The sequence below is a fragment of the Centruroides sculpturatus genome, unplaced genomic scaffold (genome assembly GCF_000671375.1).
Source record: "Centruroides sculpturatus isolate CEXI.00-Female unplaced genomic scaffold, Cexi_2.0 scaffold1987, whole genome shotgun sequence".
NCBI classification, from domain to species: Eukaryota; Metazoa; Arthropoda; class Arachnida; order Scorpiones; family Buthidae; genus Centruroides; species Centruroides sculpturatus.
This window is the reverse complement of record NW_019386281.1, coordinates 32,560-56,022: the sequence shown is the minus strand read 5'-3', so window position 1 is coordinate 56,022 and position 23,463 is coordinate 32,560. Positions and strand designations below refer to the sequence as shown.

The 23,463-nt window shown below is 26.8% G+C and overlaps 1 protein-coding gene across 1 annotated transcript in view; it reads right to left on the bottom strand.

Moving 5' to 3' along the window:
- LOC111614389 (cullin-associated NEDD8-dissociated protein 1-like) overlaps positions 1-23,463 on the bottom strand; it is a 67,851-nt gene that overhangs the window by 12,830 nt on the left and 31,558 nt on the right. Inside the window, exons 9-16 of the mRNA XM_023355760.1 lie at positions 17,609-17,960; positions 14,983-15,097; positions 13,252-13,337; positions 12,201-12,365; positions 8,575-8,642; positions 7,337-7,431; positions 6,385-6,488; positions 1,598-1,665 (exon numbers count right to left, since the gene is read on the bottom strand). Coding sequence (XP_023211528.1) covers positions 1,598-1,665; positions 6,385-6,488; positions 7,337-7,431; positions 8,575-8,642; positions 12,201-12,365; positions 13,252-13,337; positions 14,983-15,097; positions 17,609-17,960 — 1,053 coding nt within the window. The remainder of the gene's footprint in view (positions 1-1,597; positions 1,666-6,384; positions 6,489-7,336; positions 7,432-8,574; positions 8,643-12,200; positions 12,366-13,251; positions 13,338-14,982; positions 15,098-17,608; positions 17,961-23,463) is intronic.

Here is a 23,463-nt window from a genome sequence, read left to right as displayed (position 1 = left end):
AAGTACGTTTCTGTTCAATATAAAATCTAAAGTAAATTTATCTCATTTACAATTTAAAATGTTTCTTTTTCCTTGTAAATAAATTAAAAAAAAAAAAAAAAATTAATAATACAGCTGTCTCTTGATAGTCCAACGTTTTGTAATCCGACATGCTCAGTAGTCCAATGCACCTCCTGTCAAGGTACCTGTCCCCGTTATGTGTCTGCTTGCACAGATTCATGTCGCGACATGAATCTGCCCACCCAATTCTTATATGATGACACACATTTCGTGTGTTTTTCCGTGAGCAGTTCTGTTCGAACAGTTGGAGTAGGGAATATTGTAGGCTACTGCTAGCAAAACAATGACAAATATGTAATCACTTTAGGTAATCCGACACCCCTTTGGTCCCATAACTGTCGGATTATCAAGGGACAGCTGTATTTTGTTTAGTCCAATAAAGTTACTTAATTTTTACTCTTTGCCATTATTTTATAATTAAATTTCTATAAAGATTTTTTAAAATAATGAACAGAATTACTAGCAAAACTGAAATGAAAATGCATGATAAAGAAGAATAACTGTAGAGTCAATTGTAAATAACAAAAATCAGTAAAATGTAACAATCAACAATTCAATTTATCTCTGACCTATAAAAATGAATATGCATAAAAAATATATGAAACTACACATTTTTCAGATTCATCTCAACTCTGATTCTATGTCAAGACTGATGCTAATGAAATAGAGTTTTTTGCCGATCTTTATTATTGTAATAAAACATTCACATCTATTGGGAAATGTACCATGTAACTGAATTTCTTACATTCTTTAAATTATATTAAATAAGTAATGATTTCTTCATTTTAATAATATTGTATTAAAAGAGCACTGAGAAAATACTTATACATGATCTAAATTTTCAAAATTCAGTAATTTGGTATTCATATTTTGTTAGGACATATATTTCTAATTAAAAATCTTATTGTGGATAAAACAATATAGATTTTCAATGGAAGAATATGATACAAACAATATCACTTTAAAAATAAAGAATAAAAATATGATTTTTATCTGATACCCGAAACAGATTTCTACTAAACTGTAAATAATTAACCAAATATTTTTCCAAGTTTTTAATTGGTTTTTAAATAATTTAATGATTTGAATCATAGAAAGTTATGTTACCATGTTGAAAAGCTTAATGATTAGGCAGCTTAAATTTAATTAAATTCAGAAAAATCTGAAAAAGTAATCCCATAAAAGAAGATTCAAATCTGAAATTCTTGCTTAAAATGTTTGTATACTGTATGTTGTATTATCATAATATTAAGTCTGAAGCTTTCCAGGTATATACATAATGATTCAAATAAAACAAAATTCAATAATTTAATAGTCAAATAGGCATTTTTAAAAATTTCAAAAAATTAAATCTTGGCTTTAATAACTTATTCTATAAAAATGTTTGGATTTAATTATCTGATTAAATAAAATATTAATGTGGTATTATTGTTAAAAAGTCAAGCATTCATTAGATTGAATTGTAAAACTACTCTTCATTTTTAAAATTAAATTATGAAAAATGTGATCACTCATTAAGAAATATTATTTCTCTTACCAAATAGCTTCTACAAATGGTTGAAGAGTTTCAACAGATGCTGGACTAGCAGATTGGCAACTAATAACCTGAAAAAAATATTTTAAATTAACATAGTAATAAATTATGCTCGGCAAAAATTCAGGTGTGTTGTTATATTTAATTGCAATTGCTGAGAGAAAGGTGGATAATAACATAGTAATAGCCAAATTGAATCTTATTTATGTTGTGTTTGCATATTATTCATTTATTCGACATGATGAAATATTCTTTATATTATGTAATCTGATATTGACTTTTAGGGTTACATTTATGCAGATGTGAGAAAAGCAGCAGGAAGAGAAAAAAGTCCAAGTAAACCAACGAAGCTCATGCACCCATAGGAGCACTCTCCTTGTTTTCCTTCTAGTCGTGTTCATGCAAAAGTGGAAAGGAAAAGTCCAATGAATTTTACAACAAAATAAAATTAAAGAAAAATACATAAAACTATTCTATTATGTTCATAGTTTTTTCCTTCTATTTATGGTCTCCCTGTGTTCTTTTTTTTGCAGCTTCTTAGGCTATTTTCTTCACATTCCAAAGACTGCCAATATTCATCATCATCATCATTTTGTTGTGCAGTAGCTTGGCATCCTTACTTCTGCACTTTTTAACTTAGGAGAGGAGAGAAAAAAAATACAAGGAATAGTTCAATAGGTTGAACTTTCGATAACGAAGGAAACTGGTGCATTTTTCTTCTCTCTTCTGCATAAACTGCATCATGAGTGTGAATTTCAATTCTAAAAGTTTTCTTTCACCTGTTTTTCCCGCTTTTTACATCTGCATAAACATAGTCTTAGATTAATATGTAATCTTTTTGTCTTTTATAATTAAATTCAATTTACTCTGATTACTTCTCCTTTTCATGCTAAATAGTTTGAAGTTTAATTTTATTATTTAAAATTATAGATCTTTTCAGTTTTATAGTAAAACTATAGTAGTGGTTATCAATATTGTTTTAGTCACGTTCCTGAGTTTTAGTTGGTTAAAACTACACTGGTTGTTAAATACTGAACATTCATGTTGCAGATAATTTTAATTCTGTATGAATCTATAAATAATTTATATATTAAAAGTTGCATTGGCCTTTCCAATTCATTGACTAATATGAAATGTTTGAGTTTGGAAAGAAACTTTTTACAGAAAAACAAAACATAGACTGTTTTGTTTTTCTGTAGAATTTTATAAAAATATTTCTTGTTCTAAAATTGCACAACCATTATTACTATTTTAAAAAATATTCTAATTTATTAACTGTCCACATTTTATTAATATACATCTGTGTATTGAGGATGGCTTGGAGTCACATTGAAAATATTTCATAATTGATATTGTTAGTTTTCAGAAGCAAGTATTTATTTATTTACCGTATTTACTCACATATAGGACGAGATGTGACTTTAAAGATCAAAATAAAAAAAATTAGATTTATTAATACAATTCTAATTTTATTTTGTTTAATCACAAGTAAAATATCAAATGAATGTAAATGCACACATTGTCCTACAAAAATTACTGGCATCTTAAACTTTAAGGAAAAGTCTTGTAAAATAAACAGCATAATTTGTTCATGTAAAGCTGGACAATCAGAAGCCTTTTTTTGCCAATTCTTAACAGTCGAATCCACTTATGAATTTCTTTGAATTCTGATTTCCGAATAATCATTTGTTTCCATGTGGGAATGGATTAAAACTTATATTGGGCTTCCGTGTGATTTTGGAATTTCAATCTGGAATTCAATTCAAAAGCTTTGCTTTTCCTATTACTATCATCTTTATTCCTGACAATATACAAGAACAATTCAAATGACCCAGATAAAATACTCATGTTTTTAAATACAAGAGGGTAAGCATCTGGTAAAAAATGCAAATACATGGTTCACAAAAATTATTTGAAAAACGCAAAGAATCTTTCACTTGCATGTATAGGACGACCTAGGAATTTGAAACTGTGATAAATGAATAAAAAACTATCTTATATGTGAGTAAATACAGTATTTTATAGAAACTTGATTGGCAGTATCCACAAAAGACAGAAAAATACCTCTCTCCACAATAATAAGCCCAAATAATTTTATTTTAATTATTTATTACTAACATGGTGCCAAGTATTGTATACTTTCATATGTAGATAATATTCCAAATTTAACCTGATCAGTTAGTGACTAAGTAATAAGATCCAATTTCTCTCTTTTAGTGACATTACACAAAAATAAGATTCAATCACAGAACATTTTTCAACATCCTCATCATCATGTCTTTATTAAATTAATACAAAAATTTGCAAATTCAATATAAGTACTTTTTGCAGCAAAGAATTGAAATAAGAACTTTAATTATAATGATTCTGTCTTGTTTTCCAAAATAAAAAAAAAATTACAAATTACCAAATATTTTATAGAATTCTTTTGGTGTATCTATGAAGATAATAATTTATGTTTCTTTAACATATAAACATAAAATTTTCATTTTAAATTTTAACTAATAAAACTTTAAGAAACTTGCTTTCTTAAAGTTTTACTAGTTTTTTTGCTTTTAATTTATAATAAAATTTTCATTCTTTTGTAGGATACTATAAATTTTAAAACAAATATATTTTTTTAAATATTTAAAACCAACATATGAATTAAATTAATTCCATATAATTTTCAATTTCTACTTTTATTAAGTTATTAAATAGGACAAAATTTATTTATTCCAATTAGAAAAAATTAAATTCTCTAAATTTTAATCTTTTCCATTAAAAAATTTAATTTTAATGTTTTGCATTTTATTGATTTGCACACTTAAGATATTGATGTAACAGAAATAACTACCATCATCATATTAACGCTTTAATTAATTTAATAGGTTTTTATTACAATGGTGAACAAGAAATTTTATAATGTACAAAAATTCTCAAATACACTGATGGAAAATAAAATCCCAACACCAAAAAAGAGTTGTGCTAGATAAAGGAAACTTGGTAGGCTTTTTTCATATCTGAAATATGACGTCTATTCAAATTTCATGCTAGACGTGCGAGAATAATAAGAATAGTCCGAGTAGCACCACTATGAACATACAAGTCATGTTTGCTGTAAATATGGGATGTAAACTTGTTGAGTGTTATTTATCATGTGGATTGAACATTGTGAGTTAATGTTTGAGTCATGAATGCCTTTAAGGAGATGAAGAAGGCTGTATCAGCAGCTTACTGAGTTTGAACAAGGCCAGGTAATAGGACTATGAGAAGGTGGATTTTCTTTGTGCTATTACAGAAAGACTTGGCAGGGATGTATCCACTGTGCATGATTGTTGGCAGCTGTGGTCATGGGAAGGTGCTGTCTCAAGAAGACTTGGTCCAGCCACATGGGCCGCTACTGAGAGGGAAGACCGCTGTATTCGGCACATGGCTGTGATGCATCATACTGCATCTGCAGCAGAAATTAGAGCTTTTGTTGGTGCCAGAGTGACCCAGATAACTGTAACAAATTGATTACTTGAGGAACAGCCCCAAGCCAGATGCCCTGTGGTGTTCATTCCACTAACTCCAAATCACTGTCATCTGCAACTTCAGTGGTGTCAAGCAAAAGCTCATTGGAAGGCTTTGTGGAGATCTGTTGCATTCTCAAATGAGAGTCGTTTCTTTCTTGGTGCCAGTGATGGCCATATGTTTGTTACAAGGAATCCAAGTGAGTGCTTGGAACCAAGCTGTCTGCAGTGTAGACACCAGGAGTTATGGTCTGGGGAGCGATTTCCTATGACAGCAGGAGCACTCTTGTCGTTATCCCAAGCACCTTGACAGCAAATTTGTATGTCATACTGGTGATTGAACTGGTTAACTGCCATTCATGAGCAATATTCAAGGGGGTGTTTTCCAACAGGATAACGCTCGTCCTCATACTGCTGCTGTCACCCAATGTGCTTTACAGAGTGTCGACATTTTGCCTTGGCCTGTAAGATTACCAGATCTTTCTCCCATCAAGCACATATAGGACATTATTGGACGACAAATTCAGCATCACCCACAACCAACATTAACTGTTGCTGATTTCACTGACCAAGTTCAACAGGCATGGAACTCCATCCCACAAAATGACATATGGCACCTGTATGACACAATGCATGCATGTTTGCATTCAGAACTGTGGTGACTACAACAGTTATTAATTAATGTACCACCATTTCATATTTGAAATGGATCATCTCACACATACTTTAGCCGTGACTTTAAAAAATTCAATCAAATAAATATGTTACCTAGAAAAATGCTTTGCCTGAATTTCATTCCTCTAAACTAATTTTTCTTGGTGTTGGGATTTCATTTTCTGCCATTATAGATAATACTTTAAAAAGTATCTTATCACTTCATATGATAATACTTTAAAAAGTATCATACTTAAAAAATGTATTCATTTGATAAGTTTTATCAAATGAATACATTTTTTAATTGATTGTGTCATTGTCAGAAGGAAAATTTTAACATTTAACATATTAATGTGGACAAGAAACCACTAAAGAAAGATAAACTCCACCATGAGATGTTATTTTCTGATGTTGTTTGAAAGAGACAAAGTGAGAAGACACTTTTTAAAATATTATCTATTTGAGAATTTTTGTAAATTTCTAAGTTTATACTTATTGTCTCAGCCATTTTATCAAATAAATTTTATCTTTACATATGATTTAATAATTCCAAACTACCCAATTATCATATTTTCCTAATTCACAACTTAAAAATTAATTAAGTTAACATGGTTATAAAAAATTATTTATTTAATTACTTACTTCCTTCAAAGAATGTAAAAGAAGATATTGGCGTTTAGGTTGTGCTTCAATCTCCTGAAGAATAAATGGTAAGTATTCTTGTAAGTTACCAATGGCAACACTACCTAATTGAAAAGAAATTTTCATATTTATGATGATATCAAAAATTTTAAATGTATAATATAAGACAGTTCATAAAGTAATAAAATCCAAAAAAAGTAATAACAACAATCATCATTCATAAATTATTATTAAAAAAATTTCTTGAAATTCATATATTTTATGAACTTAAAATGAAAAAAATATATATCTTTGTAAAGATGTTTCTTTAGTTTCATTGCTTTAATGTTTCTGGAATGATTTTCAATTAATCATCAAATACACATTCTGATAAAATAAATTAATAATAGCTTAAAAATAATTATTGTTTATCCAACACAATGTAGTGCAACTTAATGATCACTTGGCTTTCTTTCACCTTTATTCTAGTTCAATAAAGATGAAAGAAAGCCAAGTGATTGTTAAGTTGCACTACATTGTGTTGGATAAACAATAGAAATAGAACATGACATGGTTTCAAATTGATAAAAATAATTAATTTAAAAAATTTTATATAGGCAGACATTGCTAATATAGCATATTAGGTACCAGACTACAGCTATAAAAAATTTTGCCATAAAGCAAAACACATCACCTTCTTTTTTTTCACTTTCCAGTGCATATAAAAAAAGCCCAAAAAATAGAAAAGAAAAAGGTAAAAATAATAGATAAACAGAAATCCCCAGAAACCATCTTAATTTAAGAGCAAGGATACTTGAAATCAATATTACAAACATAAAAAGCTTACTTAATTGTATTGTGTGCATCTTTCATAGGTTTAAATGGCATTTAAATATTAATTTAAAATTCTGTTCTTATTTTATTAAAGAGATTCATTCTTTTAATGTATATAATTTAAAATTTAATATTTTACCTAAAGCAAATGATGCAGCTGATTTAACTTCCTCACTTTGTGATGTAAATGCATCCAAGAGAGTAGTTTTCAAATTTGATATACTGCAGAGATCTCTACACAAAGCAATTGATTATAATATTTAATTATATATATATATATATATATAGTGTTAAAAAATTAAAATATTTGTAAATATCTTAAGATTAAATTGGTAATAATTATAATTTTTAATTAATTTAATATTACATTTCAAACACAAATTGCAATCTTAAGTTAAAATTATAAAAATCATAATAATATTAAAGAATAAATTACATAAAAAAAATCAAACTCTTCCATTTATAAAAGAAACATTCAAATTAACAGATTAATTTAGAAGTCACATAATAATCTTTATAATTAAAACATAGTACACTCAGTTTATTGAAATCACACAATTTTATTAGTCATTTAATGTTCTGATAACATTAACATACAAGGTAAAATTTCCTATAAAAATTTTTGCTTAGTTTTAATTACAGTTTGGTTATTGCTATAATTATCTTTGGGTAAATTTTTAAATTCCTTTCATATTACCAGTCCAAATATGTAGCTGATAACACGTAACCATTAACAATCTTAACAAGTAACTAAAAACATTAATCATTTTAATTATTATTTTGTCACAATGCAATACTGCTGACACTTCTTACTTCAATTATATGCTAGCCATTTTTAAAGATAATAGAAAGCAAACAACACTCAATTACATATCTCTATCAATTAATAAATCTTCAAGTTACATAATTTTTAATTGTTTTAGAATATCCTTCTATATCAGAGTGAATAAAACAATTACTTCTAATTGTAATTGTATTAACTTATTCTATTTAATGTTATCAGTATAGGAGAAGTTAATGTGATTTGAAATTGTGGTGTCTATTTTATTTAAGAAAATAATATTTTTATCCATAGTACACCACATTTTAGATAATTCAACTTAAAACTTTAATAATATATTTTAACTTTATAGGTTATTTTTACTTTTGTAAAAGTAATCATGTTTCTATTAATAATCAATTTAATGATCAATTTAAACCATAGCAGATATAAACAATCATTATCTGTTAATACATTTGAATCTCAAATTATAAAAATTTATTTTATATCATTGTTTCTATAAAAGGTAAAATTATTCATATAAATTAATTAATATTATTAAATTAGTTGATAATATAAAAAATTCTTATAGTGCAATATATATTTTAAAGACTTACATATGTTTTCCAATTTCTCCAATAGCTAGAACAGCAAATAACTGAATTGAATCCATATTCTGATGTATCTAAAATATAATAAAGCAAAACTAAGAAAAGATAATTACAATATATTTTTGAAAAAAATCATTTTTAGTTTTGTTTGAAGCTACTCTTTCAAGAAATTTTATAATGTAACAAACATTTTCAATAATAAATGAAGTCAAAAATGACAAAAATGAAACAGGAAAATATTTAAATACCATTTGTCTTAAAAAATTAAAAAAAAGACAGCAAAAATAAAGATGTCAGAAAATAATTTTTAACATTTTTTTCTTTCTTGTCTACATTTCACTCATATTTTTAAAATAAATTCTTAATTTTATTTAAGATTTTGTCACTCATTTCATATGCTACAAGTTTCTATTCATTATTAATTTTATTTGTTCCTTTTTCAAAGTGATTGTTTTTAGTAATATTTTAATAAAAATATAATAAATTTAACTGAAAATATCAGGTCAGTCCATAAGTTCATGAGTATTTTTATCTAGAAAAAAAGCAACAAAAAATTTTAATTAAATTTTATTTCAATCTATAATGTATTCACCATTATTTTGTACAATTTCTTGCCATCTTGATGGTAGCTTTTTAATCCCGTCTTCGTAAAATGATTTCGGTTTTGAATCAAAATATTCAGAAATAGCCTTTTTTACATTGTTCTCATTCTCAAAAGTTTTTCCTTTTAAAAAATTCTGCAAACTGCAAAAAAGATGATAATCACTGGGAACAATATCTGGCGAATCGAATATGGTGAATGAGGTAAAATTTCCCAGTTGAAGCTTTTGAGTTTCTCTACAGTTATTTTTGCAGCATGTGGTCTGGCATTGTCATGTTGCAAGAGAACCTGCTTTCTGTTCACTAATGATGTTCGATTTTTTTTCAATTTTTCATTTAAACGCTCTAATTGATCACAATACATTTGAGCTATAATTGTTTGATTAGGTTCTAACAGCTCAAAGTACACACTTGAGTAAAACACTTGACATATCCCACCAAACAGACAAAAGAATTTTTTTTGGATGCAACCCATCTTTCTCAGCCGGTTTTGGCTGCTTGTCGCGATCTGTCCATTGTCTTTTTCTCGTCACATTATTATAGAGGATCCATTTTTCGTCTCCAGTAACCAGCCGATCAAGAAAAAGTTCTAAGGTAATGCAGGATAAAAAAGATGTGCAAATGTTTACACGTTGTTGTTGGTTAGCTATTGACAGTTCATGTGGTATTTATTTTCCTAGCTTTGAAACTTTTCCGATTTGTTGTAGATGTCTATGAACAGTTCCATGGAATGAATTTAAACGTTCTGCAATTTCATCAACTGTTAAAGATGGTTCTGCTTCAACTAGTGCAGAGAGAGCATCATCATCAAAGTCAACGGGTCATCCAGTACGAGCCTTATCCTCCACACTAAAATCATTATTTCTAAATCTTTCAAACCACTTCTGCGCAGTCCTAACACTAATTACAGTTTGATTATGAACAGTATTTAATTTTTTGGCTGCATTTGTAGCATTCTCACCACTTAAAAATAAAAAGTATAAAACATGTCTCTTATATTCATCTGTTACTTCCAATTTAATGAAAATAAACAACTGAAATGTTCCCAATTCTGAACAGTATTATATGAATGAGATCCAATTTAACACTTCAGTGTAAAAAGTATCACATTAGACTGATAATTTTAACAGCAAAACACGATTTTTCTCAAGGTCATAAAATAGGCATGAACTTATGGACAGACCTGATACATGAAAAATTTTCAATAGTCAATATTTTAGTTTTCTGACAAAATTAATAGCAATGGTATAACAATAACAAAAACAAACTGCTAACTTTGAATCTATCAAAAATATATTTGAATCAATGAGTAAAGAAGTAGTAATGGTCTTTAAGCTGATAAGCCACAACATTTATAGAGGCTCCAAGTTGATATACTGGAATGTGCATAGACACACAAAACATTTGTGAGGAGGATATGCTGATGCCACAAATTTTGCAACTATCAACATTTTAATGAATGCTTCCTTTGGTTGGCCAGCAGTAAAAAATGAAAGATAAATGAAATGTTAAAAAAGAGCTTATTCAAAATTCTAAAAAAATATTAAATATTTCCGTGACACACTTGTATGTCACCACACACAGATTGGAAAACACTGCTATAGACAAATAACAGAGCAATTTTTAATTTGTGTAATAAAATAAATAATTATCATTATAATTAATGAGAAAGCTTCACAGTCACCATGCTTCATTCTTTATGCTAATTTTAAAAATGAGATGTAGCATCCATTTTAAAAAGTCATGATCATTTTGTAATAGAAATGAATTCAAAAACTAAATATTTGTAATGAAAACTGTGTTCACAATAAAAATTTAAATCAAGAAATGAGAGGGGCAATTTCTCCAACACCACCTCTCAAATTCATGCCTAAATGAAGATTTACACATTTTAAAGTTTTTATACTATATTTAGTATATGTATTTATCCTAAAATATGTAGTACAAATTAATTTTACAAATTTGTAATGTTTTTACAAAATAATCTACAAATTCTTGTTGTATTGACTGGAACATTTAGAAGGGAAAAAATGAAAATTGGCTTGAATTAGTGAAATTGCACTATATATAATAAAATTTTAAAGTATCTAAACACTACAATTAAATGTTAATTATATATATAGTTAAAAATTTTAATTATGTAATTACAGTAGAATCTCATTTTAATGGATTGTTAAGGTCATCAAAAATCACGTTGTTTCTAGAATCTGTTATATCACAAACAACAGATTTCTTGCACGCGCAGGAAAATATCTGTTATTTGAAAAAATTTATATTTTTTAACTCCCTACATATAAGAAATACTTGTACTTGTAAATTATTCAGTCTCTTGAGATGTCTATTCTTCATTCTACAGAAACTTTTATGTTACAAGATTAAATATTATTCCTGATATGTGTACAACAAAGCTGACACTGTATATACTGTAAGCACAAAAAAGGGAAATTACACATGCTCATTAGCACTTCACTTTGATTTCAAGATTTGTTAAAACACTTATCCATCTTGGTTTATGTTACTGCTTTTCTGCCTATTGAATACAACAACTGCTCAATATTAACAATGTCAAGTATGTTCTGTTTGTTTATGCTGAAACTCATCAGAAAAGTCTTCACAACTTAGAAAGACTCGATGGCCTTCTAAGTTTTGGCACTACATTTGTACCAATGTCAAAACATTCACTAGGTGGCTTCTCAATTGTTTTGACCTTGCTGACTCTCTGTACAATCCTTGAATTGTTCATAGCCCAGACATAATAAGTACATCACTGAACTCTACAAGTTTCCAGAAACACCCAAATATTAAGTAAATGTTGAAAAAAATGCAAAGTTTACAATAGATGGGGCTAAAAAATCTATTATTTTGAGTTACAGATTCCCTAAAAGGAGGCAAAATGAGATTGCTTTAGTAGGACCTGGAAAAAAATCCATTATTCTGTGATCCGTTAAAACAAGATTTTACTATAGATGCATGTAACTATATACATACTAGTTTAATATAAAATCGAGAATAAAGATTACGAAATAAATTACTTGCAATTCCTGAAGAAACTGTTGAACAACTGGAAGAGCTTCATGTGGGCAAGTTACAGTCATTGCAGCAACACATTTTGCAATAGAATGATATGCTTGTTTATGAATATTATGAGATGGTGATGGATGATTTTCAACATGATGATAAATTGGCGATATTAATTTCTATAAAGAACAATTATAATTACTAATAAATTTAAAATAATTATATTATTATTATAAAAACNAATCCGACGAGAGCGCACTACATGACCTCACTCATAGGCCGATTGCCAACAACTGACGCTTCCTGCAGGTGGGAAAAAATTCAGGGCTGTGCATGACTGTCCCCTCCACAACTCCACCAAAGGAGGCCTCTCGCGCATCCTTGGTTTACGCGGAAAAAAAGGTCCGATACTTTTTGAACAGACCTTGTATGCTAATTATTGATATTATAATAATTTTTATTTATTATTATTATTTTTTATACCAAATTAACTTACATGCATGAAATTGCTCGTTCTTTTACTTCTTGATCAATATCAGCAGCTTTTAATCTGACTAAAGTACACTGATATATTTCATTCACAAATGGAGTGAAATCAAATGATGTTGGATGATCTGGAAAAAAGTAGAAAAATATGTGTAAATTGATTTTTAAAAAATGATTATAGTCCAAAATATGTAAAAATTTTAACCTCCCCAAACATACTTGTATATCATAATTTTGTATAGTACAGAATTTTCTCATATTCAATTTCAATATTAAAAAATTCAATATTCAGTTGTTATATATTGATAGTGAATTAATCTAACTTCTGACCAATCATTATCACATTTGGTGTTAAAGTTCATTTAACTTAACACCAAATATTCAGACTAAACATAATAAAAACTGAGTCAAGACCAAGTAACAATGTACATTAATGAGTTTACTATTACAAATATGTACAACATAAAATTATTATAAAAATATTTCTTTCAATTTTTTTTTAAGATTTGTTGACAAACCAAAGTCTATTTCTCAGTATTATCATGTTAAATGTTACTTAATCTTATATGAAATTCATACCTGTAATAGTTCTCTGTATCCAAGACCAGGTAGATATGACATCACCAATGCTTGGAAGAATTCTAACATTGCATTTAAAGCAGCACCTGTTATACATTAGTATTAATTATTAAAAACTTTCAATAAAATTTTTAACTGTTATAAAATTAAAGTAAAAAAAATAACATTCTCTGAATTAAGAAGGAAAAAAAAACATTAGATTAAAAACAAATCTTAGTAAACATACCAAAATTAATAATTTCAAAATTCTATAAACTGATCTAAATTCCAGAACTGAAATTTGATGATCAATCAAAACAAAACATACACTAAAATTTTCTATTTAGTTCATTTATAATATACAGGGTGTCCACAAAGTCTGGGTATATAAGGATTAACACATACTTTTAAAACAAAATAATTTTATTTGATTCTAATATTAATAAATAACATTTTCAATATGATTTCCATCATTTTCAATACATAATTTGATGCGCCAAATTTGTGGACACCATTACCAGTCAGTGTGCTGAAATTAACGGCAATACAGACCTATTTAATCGAGTTCACCCTGAATTTTGCAAGGCACATCAAATTATGTATTGAAAATGATGGAAATCATATTGAAAATGTTATTTATTAATATTAGAATCAAATAAAATTATTTTGTTTTAAAAGTATGTATTAATCCTTATGTACCCAGATTTTGTGGACACCCTGTAGATAATATTACCAATTATAAACATATAAGATAAATATATTAGTTATGTACTAATTTCTTGCATAAATTTACAAAATTACAAAAGTTAAGGCCTGTTCATACTTCATGAGAAAGGAAAAACGAAGGAAAAATGGCATCAAATAGGTGCACAACACTTTGCACATTACTAGTGACATACTTCCATTCTCTTTTGATTAGCAAGGAAAGTTGACAAAAATTCTACTTTTTCTCTCTGTTGGTAGCTCACAATTCTTTGTGTTCTTCAACATAAAGACTAATACAATTGAAATGATAAGAATTAGCACAGGATTATCTTTGATAAATTGCAATTTATCATTTATGTATTTTAAGTTAATCAAATCCAAATAGATATCTTTATATGTATATTTAAAACTTAAAATATCAAAAATGTACTTCATAATCATCTTCCTTAATTTATTTTATAAGGTTATATTATTCTCTGACATCTTTTCTTTGAATTAATTAACCACAAATACTCTCATTTTTTAAGAATTTTATAACATGGGAATATTCAAAGTTCAGGTACTTTCAAAACTTTATTTTAAACTATAAGTATTGAAAGCACATACACATTTTCATTATTTTGAAGTATAAACACTTATGAAAAAATAATAATAGAAAAGAGAAGAGAATGTATCACTTCACTTTTATATTAGTCTCTTTCTTCATGAAGTATGAACTGGCTTTTAGTGAAACATATACAATAAGAAATCTAATAAGATTACTACTTGTTATATTCTCTACTTTCTGTACATAGTAAAAACTATCAACTATTAAATAAGTAAAATTAAAATAAATATCATATTTGCATAATTTATTTATTTCTGTATTTCAATCTTTTACTTTATGATCATCATCTGTAATATGTAATTCAAAAATCACAAAAATCTATATATTTTGTTATAAATGCAAATATAATATACTGATTTTTTCCAAATATATACAAAAACATTCATCTATATAAAATCTATTCAAATTAAATTAGACTAAAGTAGATGTATTAATGCTACCTTGCAATAATGGAGATTTCACAAGTACTAAAACTTCTGGAAGAATTGCATCAGTAACATTTAGAAGTGCTTCTTGTTGAACTTTAGATATAGATGTAAGTAAACTCAATGTTAACTAAAATATAAATCAATAAAATAAGAATTTTATTATAAAATGATAAAAATCAAGTATTTGAAAATAAACTAAACATGTAATCTATGTTTAAAGTAAGAACTGCAATATACAACAAAGCCTATCTAAATTAGAACACAATAATACAAATCAGAGTTTTTCGTTTTAGCAGGCATCCATTTTATAATTGATTATGTTTTCATTAATGCAGAAAAAAGAAAGCTGATAAAACACTACAAGTGTTGTTTAGAATGGCTTCAATGTAAGTGTCATATGTTTCAAAAATATGTTGAAATACCAATATATATATATATATATATGACATATAGAAGAAAAGCTGTATGTAAAAATAGTCTCAAGAATTAGAATATTCAATTTTTATTTAAAAATTAACTCATGCTAATTTTTAAATAAAAAATGGATGTTCTAAATTCTAAGTAAAAACTATGTACAGTATAAGAATAATTGCTCTTAGAACTTAATAGTTTTTACTCTTCATATCATATTATATTCCTTAATTTTGGCTAGTTCTATGAATTTGCTAGAAGCTGTGGTTTCTAGTGTTTCATCCTACAATAATTTACCATGCTCTTTTAATAATTTAAAAAAAATGAGAATACATTAAATTAATTCAATTTTTAGTAACTACTGTTTAAATTCTTAGTACATGTGACATTCCTCCAAAACACTGTATTTTTTTAAACATTTGTTACTTTGGGAAAACAAGTCTTATTACTGAGAAGTCCACTATAACTGCAAGTTTTAGCATTAATTATGATTTAAAATTTAGCTGCTGTTACTATGATTAAATTGTTTCATTCAGATTAAATTATGCAATTAGTATCTAAAAAGTCTTCCATTTCCATATTAGACAGATTTCTGGTTTACATTATTATTTTGCATAGCAAAATAATTTATTCTGGGATTATTTTCCATTTGGACAGGTTTCTGCTTTATAGAGGATCCATTTTAGATAGATTTTGCTGTATTAATATTTAACTTTAATTTTTATTATTGATATATAAATATTAAATTACTCAAGCAACAATTTTTATATTAAAAAATATCTTATGTAAAATTTGATTCTTAAATAATGTTGATAAATTGATATATATCCTCCATAGTTCCTCAATTAAACTCTGTGGAATAAAGATGATGATAAAAAAATAAACCACATGTTGAAAAGCTTAGGAAACATGTTGAAGTACTGGGCAGAAATTTCTATTCCAAGATTCGTACAAATGTTTTTGAAAATCAAATTAAAAATATTATCAAATATTGAACACAGGAAAGTTGCAAATGTCAATAAGATGAGAGTTTATCAGCTAAACGGTAATTAGAAAAATGATCTCCAATTTGAGATCGTAAAGTTTGAACTAGAAGACAATAGTCAAAATCTTGATTCAGACAACATGAAAACAGATATGAATGACAACATAACAAACAAATCAGAAAATGCTGAATCAGCTTAACTAAGAAAACAGTAGTTATTTAAAATGTTGTATCTGACCCCTTAATTAAATACAGTCAATAAATGGTTTTGATAATTCTGAAATGTATAATTAAGTTATTCCTTTCAATTGTTATCCACTCATTTCCTGTTGCAAGGTAATAAATCCTGGGATATGTTGTTTTAAAAATAAACCTCCAAGGTTTAATTGAGGAAATAAGGCAGTTTCATTATATGTACAAGAGAAAAAAAATGCAATAAATTACAATTATATATTTAAATATAAGACAAAGCAACCTATGATCATATAATCTAATTTTATTACACTTGAGAAATATAAGATCATAAAACAGAATAATAATTTTTGACTTCATATTATTAAATGCAGGACAACTTTTTAAATAAAATCTGTTCTTACTAATTGTCAAGATATTGGTTTATACATATTTAATGGTAACATATTAAACAAATCATTCACACAGTTAATATGCTTGAATTAGTAAATTAAACAATAGTACAAATTAAGATAGAAAAATTCATTTCCGGCATTATATTAGTCTATGGCAGGAGTGGCAAACTATGGCACGTGCGCCCAAAGTGGCATGTGATGTATCATACAATTTTGATTTATCATTTGTCTTCAATTATCCTTTAGATTTATACAATCATTCTTTTTTTCAATCAGCTTTTTTACATTTATTCTAATTAAAGCACAACCATTTAGTTTATTTAAATATCGTTATTCAAAGTCTAAAATTTTAGCATGCATAAACATCTTTAAAGCAAGGCATGCTTACTATATGGTATGCAGGTTCAAAGGCTGGTCTATGGCAATGGCAAGTAAAAGGTAGAAGAAATATGCAGATAAATCAAAACAAGACTAAATTATATTTTAAATTGTCTAAAATGAAAAAACAACAACAGATGGTTCAAACAATCAAAGTTTGAAAAACCTATATATAAAACTTTTAGTAATACCTTTGTTAATTCATGATATTTAATATCATTGTTATTTTTTAAATATTTTATAATATAAGATTAGTTAATTCAGAGTTTAAATTTACCTGTGAAATATGTAAATCACTTTCACAAATTAATGGAGGTAATTCTGTCATAACTGCTGAAATCATATCTTTAGTCAATGAACTACTATAATTTTTTACAAGTGTATCTAGTAACGTAAGTGTACTAAGTTTCAGTGCTCTTTGGTTTTTGCGAAGGAAAGATGCTAAAACTGGCATAGATTCCGAAAGGATTGGTCCCAAATCAATAATTAAGGGAGATCCAGCAATTTTTGTTAAAGCTTTCACTGTAGTTAATCTTGTAATTTCATTCTTTAATCTATCTAAAAAGATAGGTAGGCATGTTTGTAGTTCAGGTTGCAAGACATCTCCAAGATTGCATATTATTTGACCCCTATAAATAAAAACATTTCATAAAAACATATTGCAAATTAAAGTATATCATTAAATATTTCTCACAGTACTTAATTTGTTTTCATAAAATTGTTTATAATAGTTAAAACTCAAAAATTTATTTTCAAAGAAACTAATCAATATTTTTCTATTCGCTTTTTAAATTTTTTTATTACTACTTAATCTACTTGACTAAACAGTTATAAACTGTTTTAAAAATCTATAGATGATACTTAAAACATTTCAATGACATACCATTTTATTCTATAGTTGTCCAATATTGAATTTTCATAAGTGACAGAATATATAGTAAAAGTATAGTTCAACTTATATAAATATTCCATAAATATATAAAATACATTTGTAGAATCTTACTTATTTCAATCAAAGTTTCAGTTATAATTATCTCAAGATAAATAATCCTTTTTTTAAGCTGTCTTTTCATGCTATCATCCTCAGAGATTTAAATATAATACTTCATAACAGCATTATAAATATGAGCATTTTATTAATGAAATGCAGGAAAGAAGAAAAAAAATCAGACAAATAATGTGAATGAATTACTATTAATTAATAAACCTTAAATGTATACTTTTTAATTGACATTAAAATGACAGGTCAAAACAGTAAAAAAAAAATCAGAATTTCCATTAATGTAGTCTTATTTATATACCCTAATTAATATTATCAGTATAAGTAATCACAATAAGCAGATTATATTGTATTTAATTTTTCTGCTAATATACTAGATGTCTCTTTCCATTAGACTAAGTTTTTGTACTTATTCGTATGAAATATTTCACGTAAATAAGCAACTTGATAAAGTCAACATAACATATATAAAATTTATTAACTTTGACTTTTTCTTTGTAAGTGAATATTAAAATCTCTCATAGTTTACATTTTAATTATTGGCAAATTTATTCTGAGTTAAACTTTTCTAAATATTTTTTGCTTTGCTTTGATAGTGGTTTAATTAAAAAAATATTAACTTTACAAGGAAATCATATAAAGATTCTAACTGAATAACATTTGAATATGAGTTAATGGTACACACAATCTCTTGCATTCCAATGGAGGTAGAAATATACTATTTTACATGATAAAAGTACTATATCTAAAGAGTTTATTCATGCAAGAAAAAAAACAAAATTAGTTTTTTTTTATCCCATTATCAAAGAACATAAGTGACATGTTTTTCTTTATACAGAAAATGTTTCAAATAAATAAATATTTATCTTAGATTTGAAAAATTTTAACTGCATACATTATTCCTAATATAGATAAACAATAGTGAAAAGTTCATATTACGTCACTATCCTGTAATCCTCATTTAAAATCTGTTCAGAAATTATTTTACAATACTGTTTTCAAAATGAGAACAAACACACATTCTACTGCTAAAAAATTAAATTTTAACTGTATTGAAGAAATAAAACAACAAAAATTACTTTATAATTGGCAACTGTTTATAAACAAAATAATAAAGAAAATATTTCAAATTAAATTGTGATTAATCATTTTTTTAAATAATTAAATATTTAAAATAGTGTCTCTATATAATGAATTTTCATGTAGATTCAGTATTAAATCTTTAATTTATTATTAAATTTATAATCAAAGTTAGAAATATACACAGCAGAATCTGCCTACTGAAATCACTTTGGAACTTGATGATGATAACCAAATGATAATATTAAGCAAGTTACAATTAGTGAAATTTCTAGTTTAATTGAATGACATTAAAAAGACAATTAAAAATGAATTAACTTAAACATTTTTTAATTATAATCATCAATTAGTAGTAATTCATTCAGTGTTGTCTACTTCGTTGGTTTCTTGCAATATCATCTTTAACAGTTAGCTTATAAATAAAGTAAAAAATACCAGCAATTTAATGTGTAAAATAATGATTAAAACAATTACCTAAAAATCCAGCAAGTTATGATTTGAAGATTAAAACAATGTTTAACATTTAAAGTAGCGGATAAGAATGATAACATTATAAAGCATAAGTTGTGATTGACAACATAAATTAATTGAACAGCTTCAGTCAAATTTTTAAGATACTGATGATGATAACAACTACAACTGAAACTCAATTTCAACAAGTGACGTTTCATAAGTATACAGTGGGTGATCGGTTAATGAACATAATCCGTTCCAAGACTTTGTTCGCTATCCAAACTGTTCGTTAACTGATTATCAATTTACCATAGGTTGTATGGGAATTTGATTAATTCGTTCTGGAGACCCCAAAAAATAAAAAATATATACTTTCTTACTACATTCATTTATATGTAATAATAAAAATAAATATATATGCAATCTTGCATTTTTATTAGTTATGTTTTTTTGTTTGTGGGAGTTAAAGAATCTGTCTAATGTCGATTGCTTTTCTCTCTTCTTCAGGATTTTTAAGAAGAAATTAATATCATTGTAATTGTAGAGATTCCCCAAGCCTATAAACCTCAACTTGGTTTGGATGCCATTCTAAGACCATTGTTCTGACATTTTTCCACTTCTTCAAAAGATCTTTAATAGATATCAACATTAATCCTCTTTTTCAGAATAAAACATATCTCACTGAGTTTCTTGGTGTTCTTTGTTCAAAGAGTTCTTGGCATTCTTATGTCATCAGGTTCCATTATGAGCTCTTCAATGTTCTTTATTTCTCAGATGTGATTTTTGTTACTCCTTCAGCTGCTTGAGTCTTCTTGATTATATAGTATCATTCTTAGATAAGATTGAANAACTGAATAACATTTGAATATGAGTTAATGGTACACACAATCTCTTGCATTCCAATGGAGGTAGAAATATACTATTTTACATGATAAAAGTACTATATCTAAAGAGTTTATTCATGCAAGAAAAAAAACAAAATTAGTTTTTTTTTATCCCATTATCAAAGAACATAAGTGACATGTTTTTCTTTATACAGAAAATGTTTCAAATAAATAAATATTTATCTTAGATTTGAAAAATTTTAACTGCATACATTATTCCTAATATAGATAAACAATAGTGAAAAGTTCATATTACGTCACTATCCTGTAATCCTCATTTAAAATCTGTTCAGAAATTATTTTACAATACTGTTTTCAAAATGAGAACAAACACACATTCTACTGCTAAAAAATTAAATTTTAACTGTATTGAAGAAATAAAACAACAAAAATTACTTTATAATTGGCAACTGTTTATAAACAAAATAATAAAGAAAATATTTCAAATTAAATTGTGATTAATCATTTTTTTAAATAATTAAATATTTAAAATAGTGTCTCTATATAATGAATTTTCATGTAGATTCAGTATTAAATCTTTAATTTATTATTAAATTTATAATCAAAGTTAGAAATATACACAGCAGAATCTGCCTACTGAAATCACTTTGGAACTTGATGATGATAACCAAATGATAATATTAAGCAAGTTACAATTAGTGAAATTTCTAGTTTAATTGAATGACATTAAAAAGACAATTAAAAATGAATTAACTTAAACATTTTTTAATTATAATCATCAATTAGTAGTAATTCATTCAGTGTTGTCTACTTCGTTGGTTTCTTGCAATATCATCTTTAACAGTTAGCTTATAAATAAAGTAAAAAATACCAGCAATTTAATGTGTAAAATAATGATTAAAACAATTACCTAAAAATCCAGCAAGTTATGATTTGAAGATTAAAACAATGTTTAACATTTAAAGTAGCGGATAAGAATGATAACATTATAAAGCATAAGTTGTGATTGACAACATAAATTAATTGAACAGCTTCAGTCAAATTTTTAAGATACTGATGATGATAACAACTACAACTGAAACTCAATTTCAACAAGTGACGTTTCATAAGTATACAGTGGGTGATTGGTTAATGAACATAATCCGTTCCAAGACTTTGTTCGCTATCCAAACTGTTCGTTAACTGATTATCAATTTACCATAGGTTGTATGGGAATTTGATTAATTCGTTCTGGAGACCCCAAAAAATAAAAAATATATACTTTCTTACTACATTCATTTATATGTAATAATAAAAATAAATATATATGCAATCTTGCATTTTTATTAGTTATGTTTTTTTGTTTGTGGGAGTTAAAGAATCTGTCTAATGTCGATTGCTTTTCTCTCTTCTTCAGGATTTTTAAGAAGAAATTAATATCATTGTAATTGTAGAGATTCCCCAAGCCTATAAACCTCAACTTGGTTTGGATGCCATTCTAAGACCATTGTTCTGACATTTTTCCACTTCTTCAAAAGATCTTTAATAGATATCAACATTAATCCTCTTTTTCAGAATAAAACATATCTCACTGAGTTTCTTGGTGTTCTTTGTTCAAAGAGTTCTTGGCATTCTTATGTCATCAGGTTCCATTATGAGCTCTTCAATGTTCTTTATTTCTCAGATGTGATTTTTGTTACTCCTTCAGCTGCTTGAGTCTTCTTGATTATACAGTATCTTTCTTAGATAAGATTTAACTGCAGCCTACTGTAGATTTGTTCAAGCAATACTGCCCAGCAACATCAGACATCTTCTGTCCACTCTCTACCTTTGCTATTATACACTCACCTTTCAAAAATAAAAACTGACGCAAAACTTAACAAGTGCCCACCTGATAGTCTTGTGAATACTATAAAAAATTGTTTCTGTCAGAAAAATAAAAGGCTGGAATTACAAGGGAGAGTTTCAAAGTTCAGAGGAATAATATCTGATCAGTATATTCCGGGTTGAGCATCATGTCGAAGTCGCCAGCGCTCTGAAAAGTTTTGAATCGTTGCCTGAAGACGAGGGAAGACCAATCAATATTTGCTATTTTTGTTGCTTCTTTTTATGTTTGTTCAGTGAAGTGTTCATTGTCCGATCATAAAAATCTTTCACGAAAGTGTTCATTATCCGATTTATTCGTTAACCGATCACCCACTGTATTTGAAATTTTTTTTATTGACAAAATATGATCATCAATTACCTTATAGAAAATTAACACTAGATTTTAGTCTGAAGAGAAACTAAATTTAGGTTCCATGTGTATAGTACTGTGAAGCCAATTAATATCAGAAGTTATTTTAAAAGAACTATATATTAAACCATATTGGTACGATTTAATATCTATCTTACTCTATTATAACACTAATAGTTATTATACCAATATCCAATACTTTGTATTTCATTAATTTGAGAGAATATTTAAGTACAGTAGAACCTCAAAAACTCAGCCTAATGTGGACTGAAGGGTGGCCGAGTTTGTGAAAATGTCGGGTTATCGGGAATGGGGTTAAAAAAAATAAGTACGAGTGTTTCCCAGAAAATACTGTACTGTATTTGTATGTATTGTTTACTTGAGAATATAACAGAGAATAAACTGCCCAAATACCCTTAAACAAAGGAAAAGTACGTCCTTTATGAAGGCATAGAGCCTTTACTACATGAAAATGAAAATTAATGAATACACTGTGTACAGTAATTTACCTGATAAGACAGACCTCAGAAAAATACTTT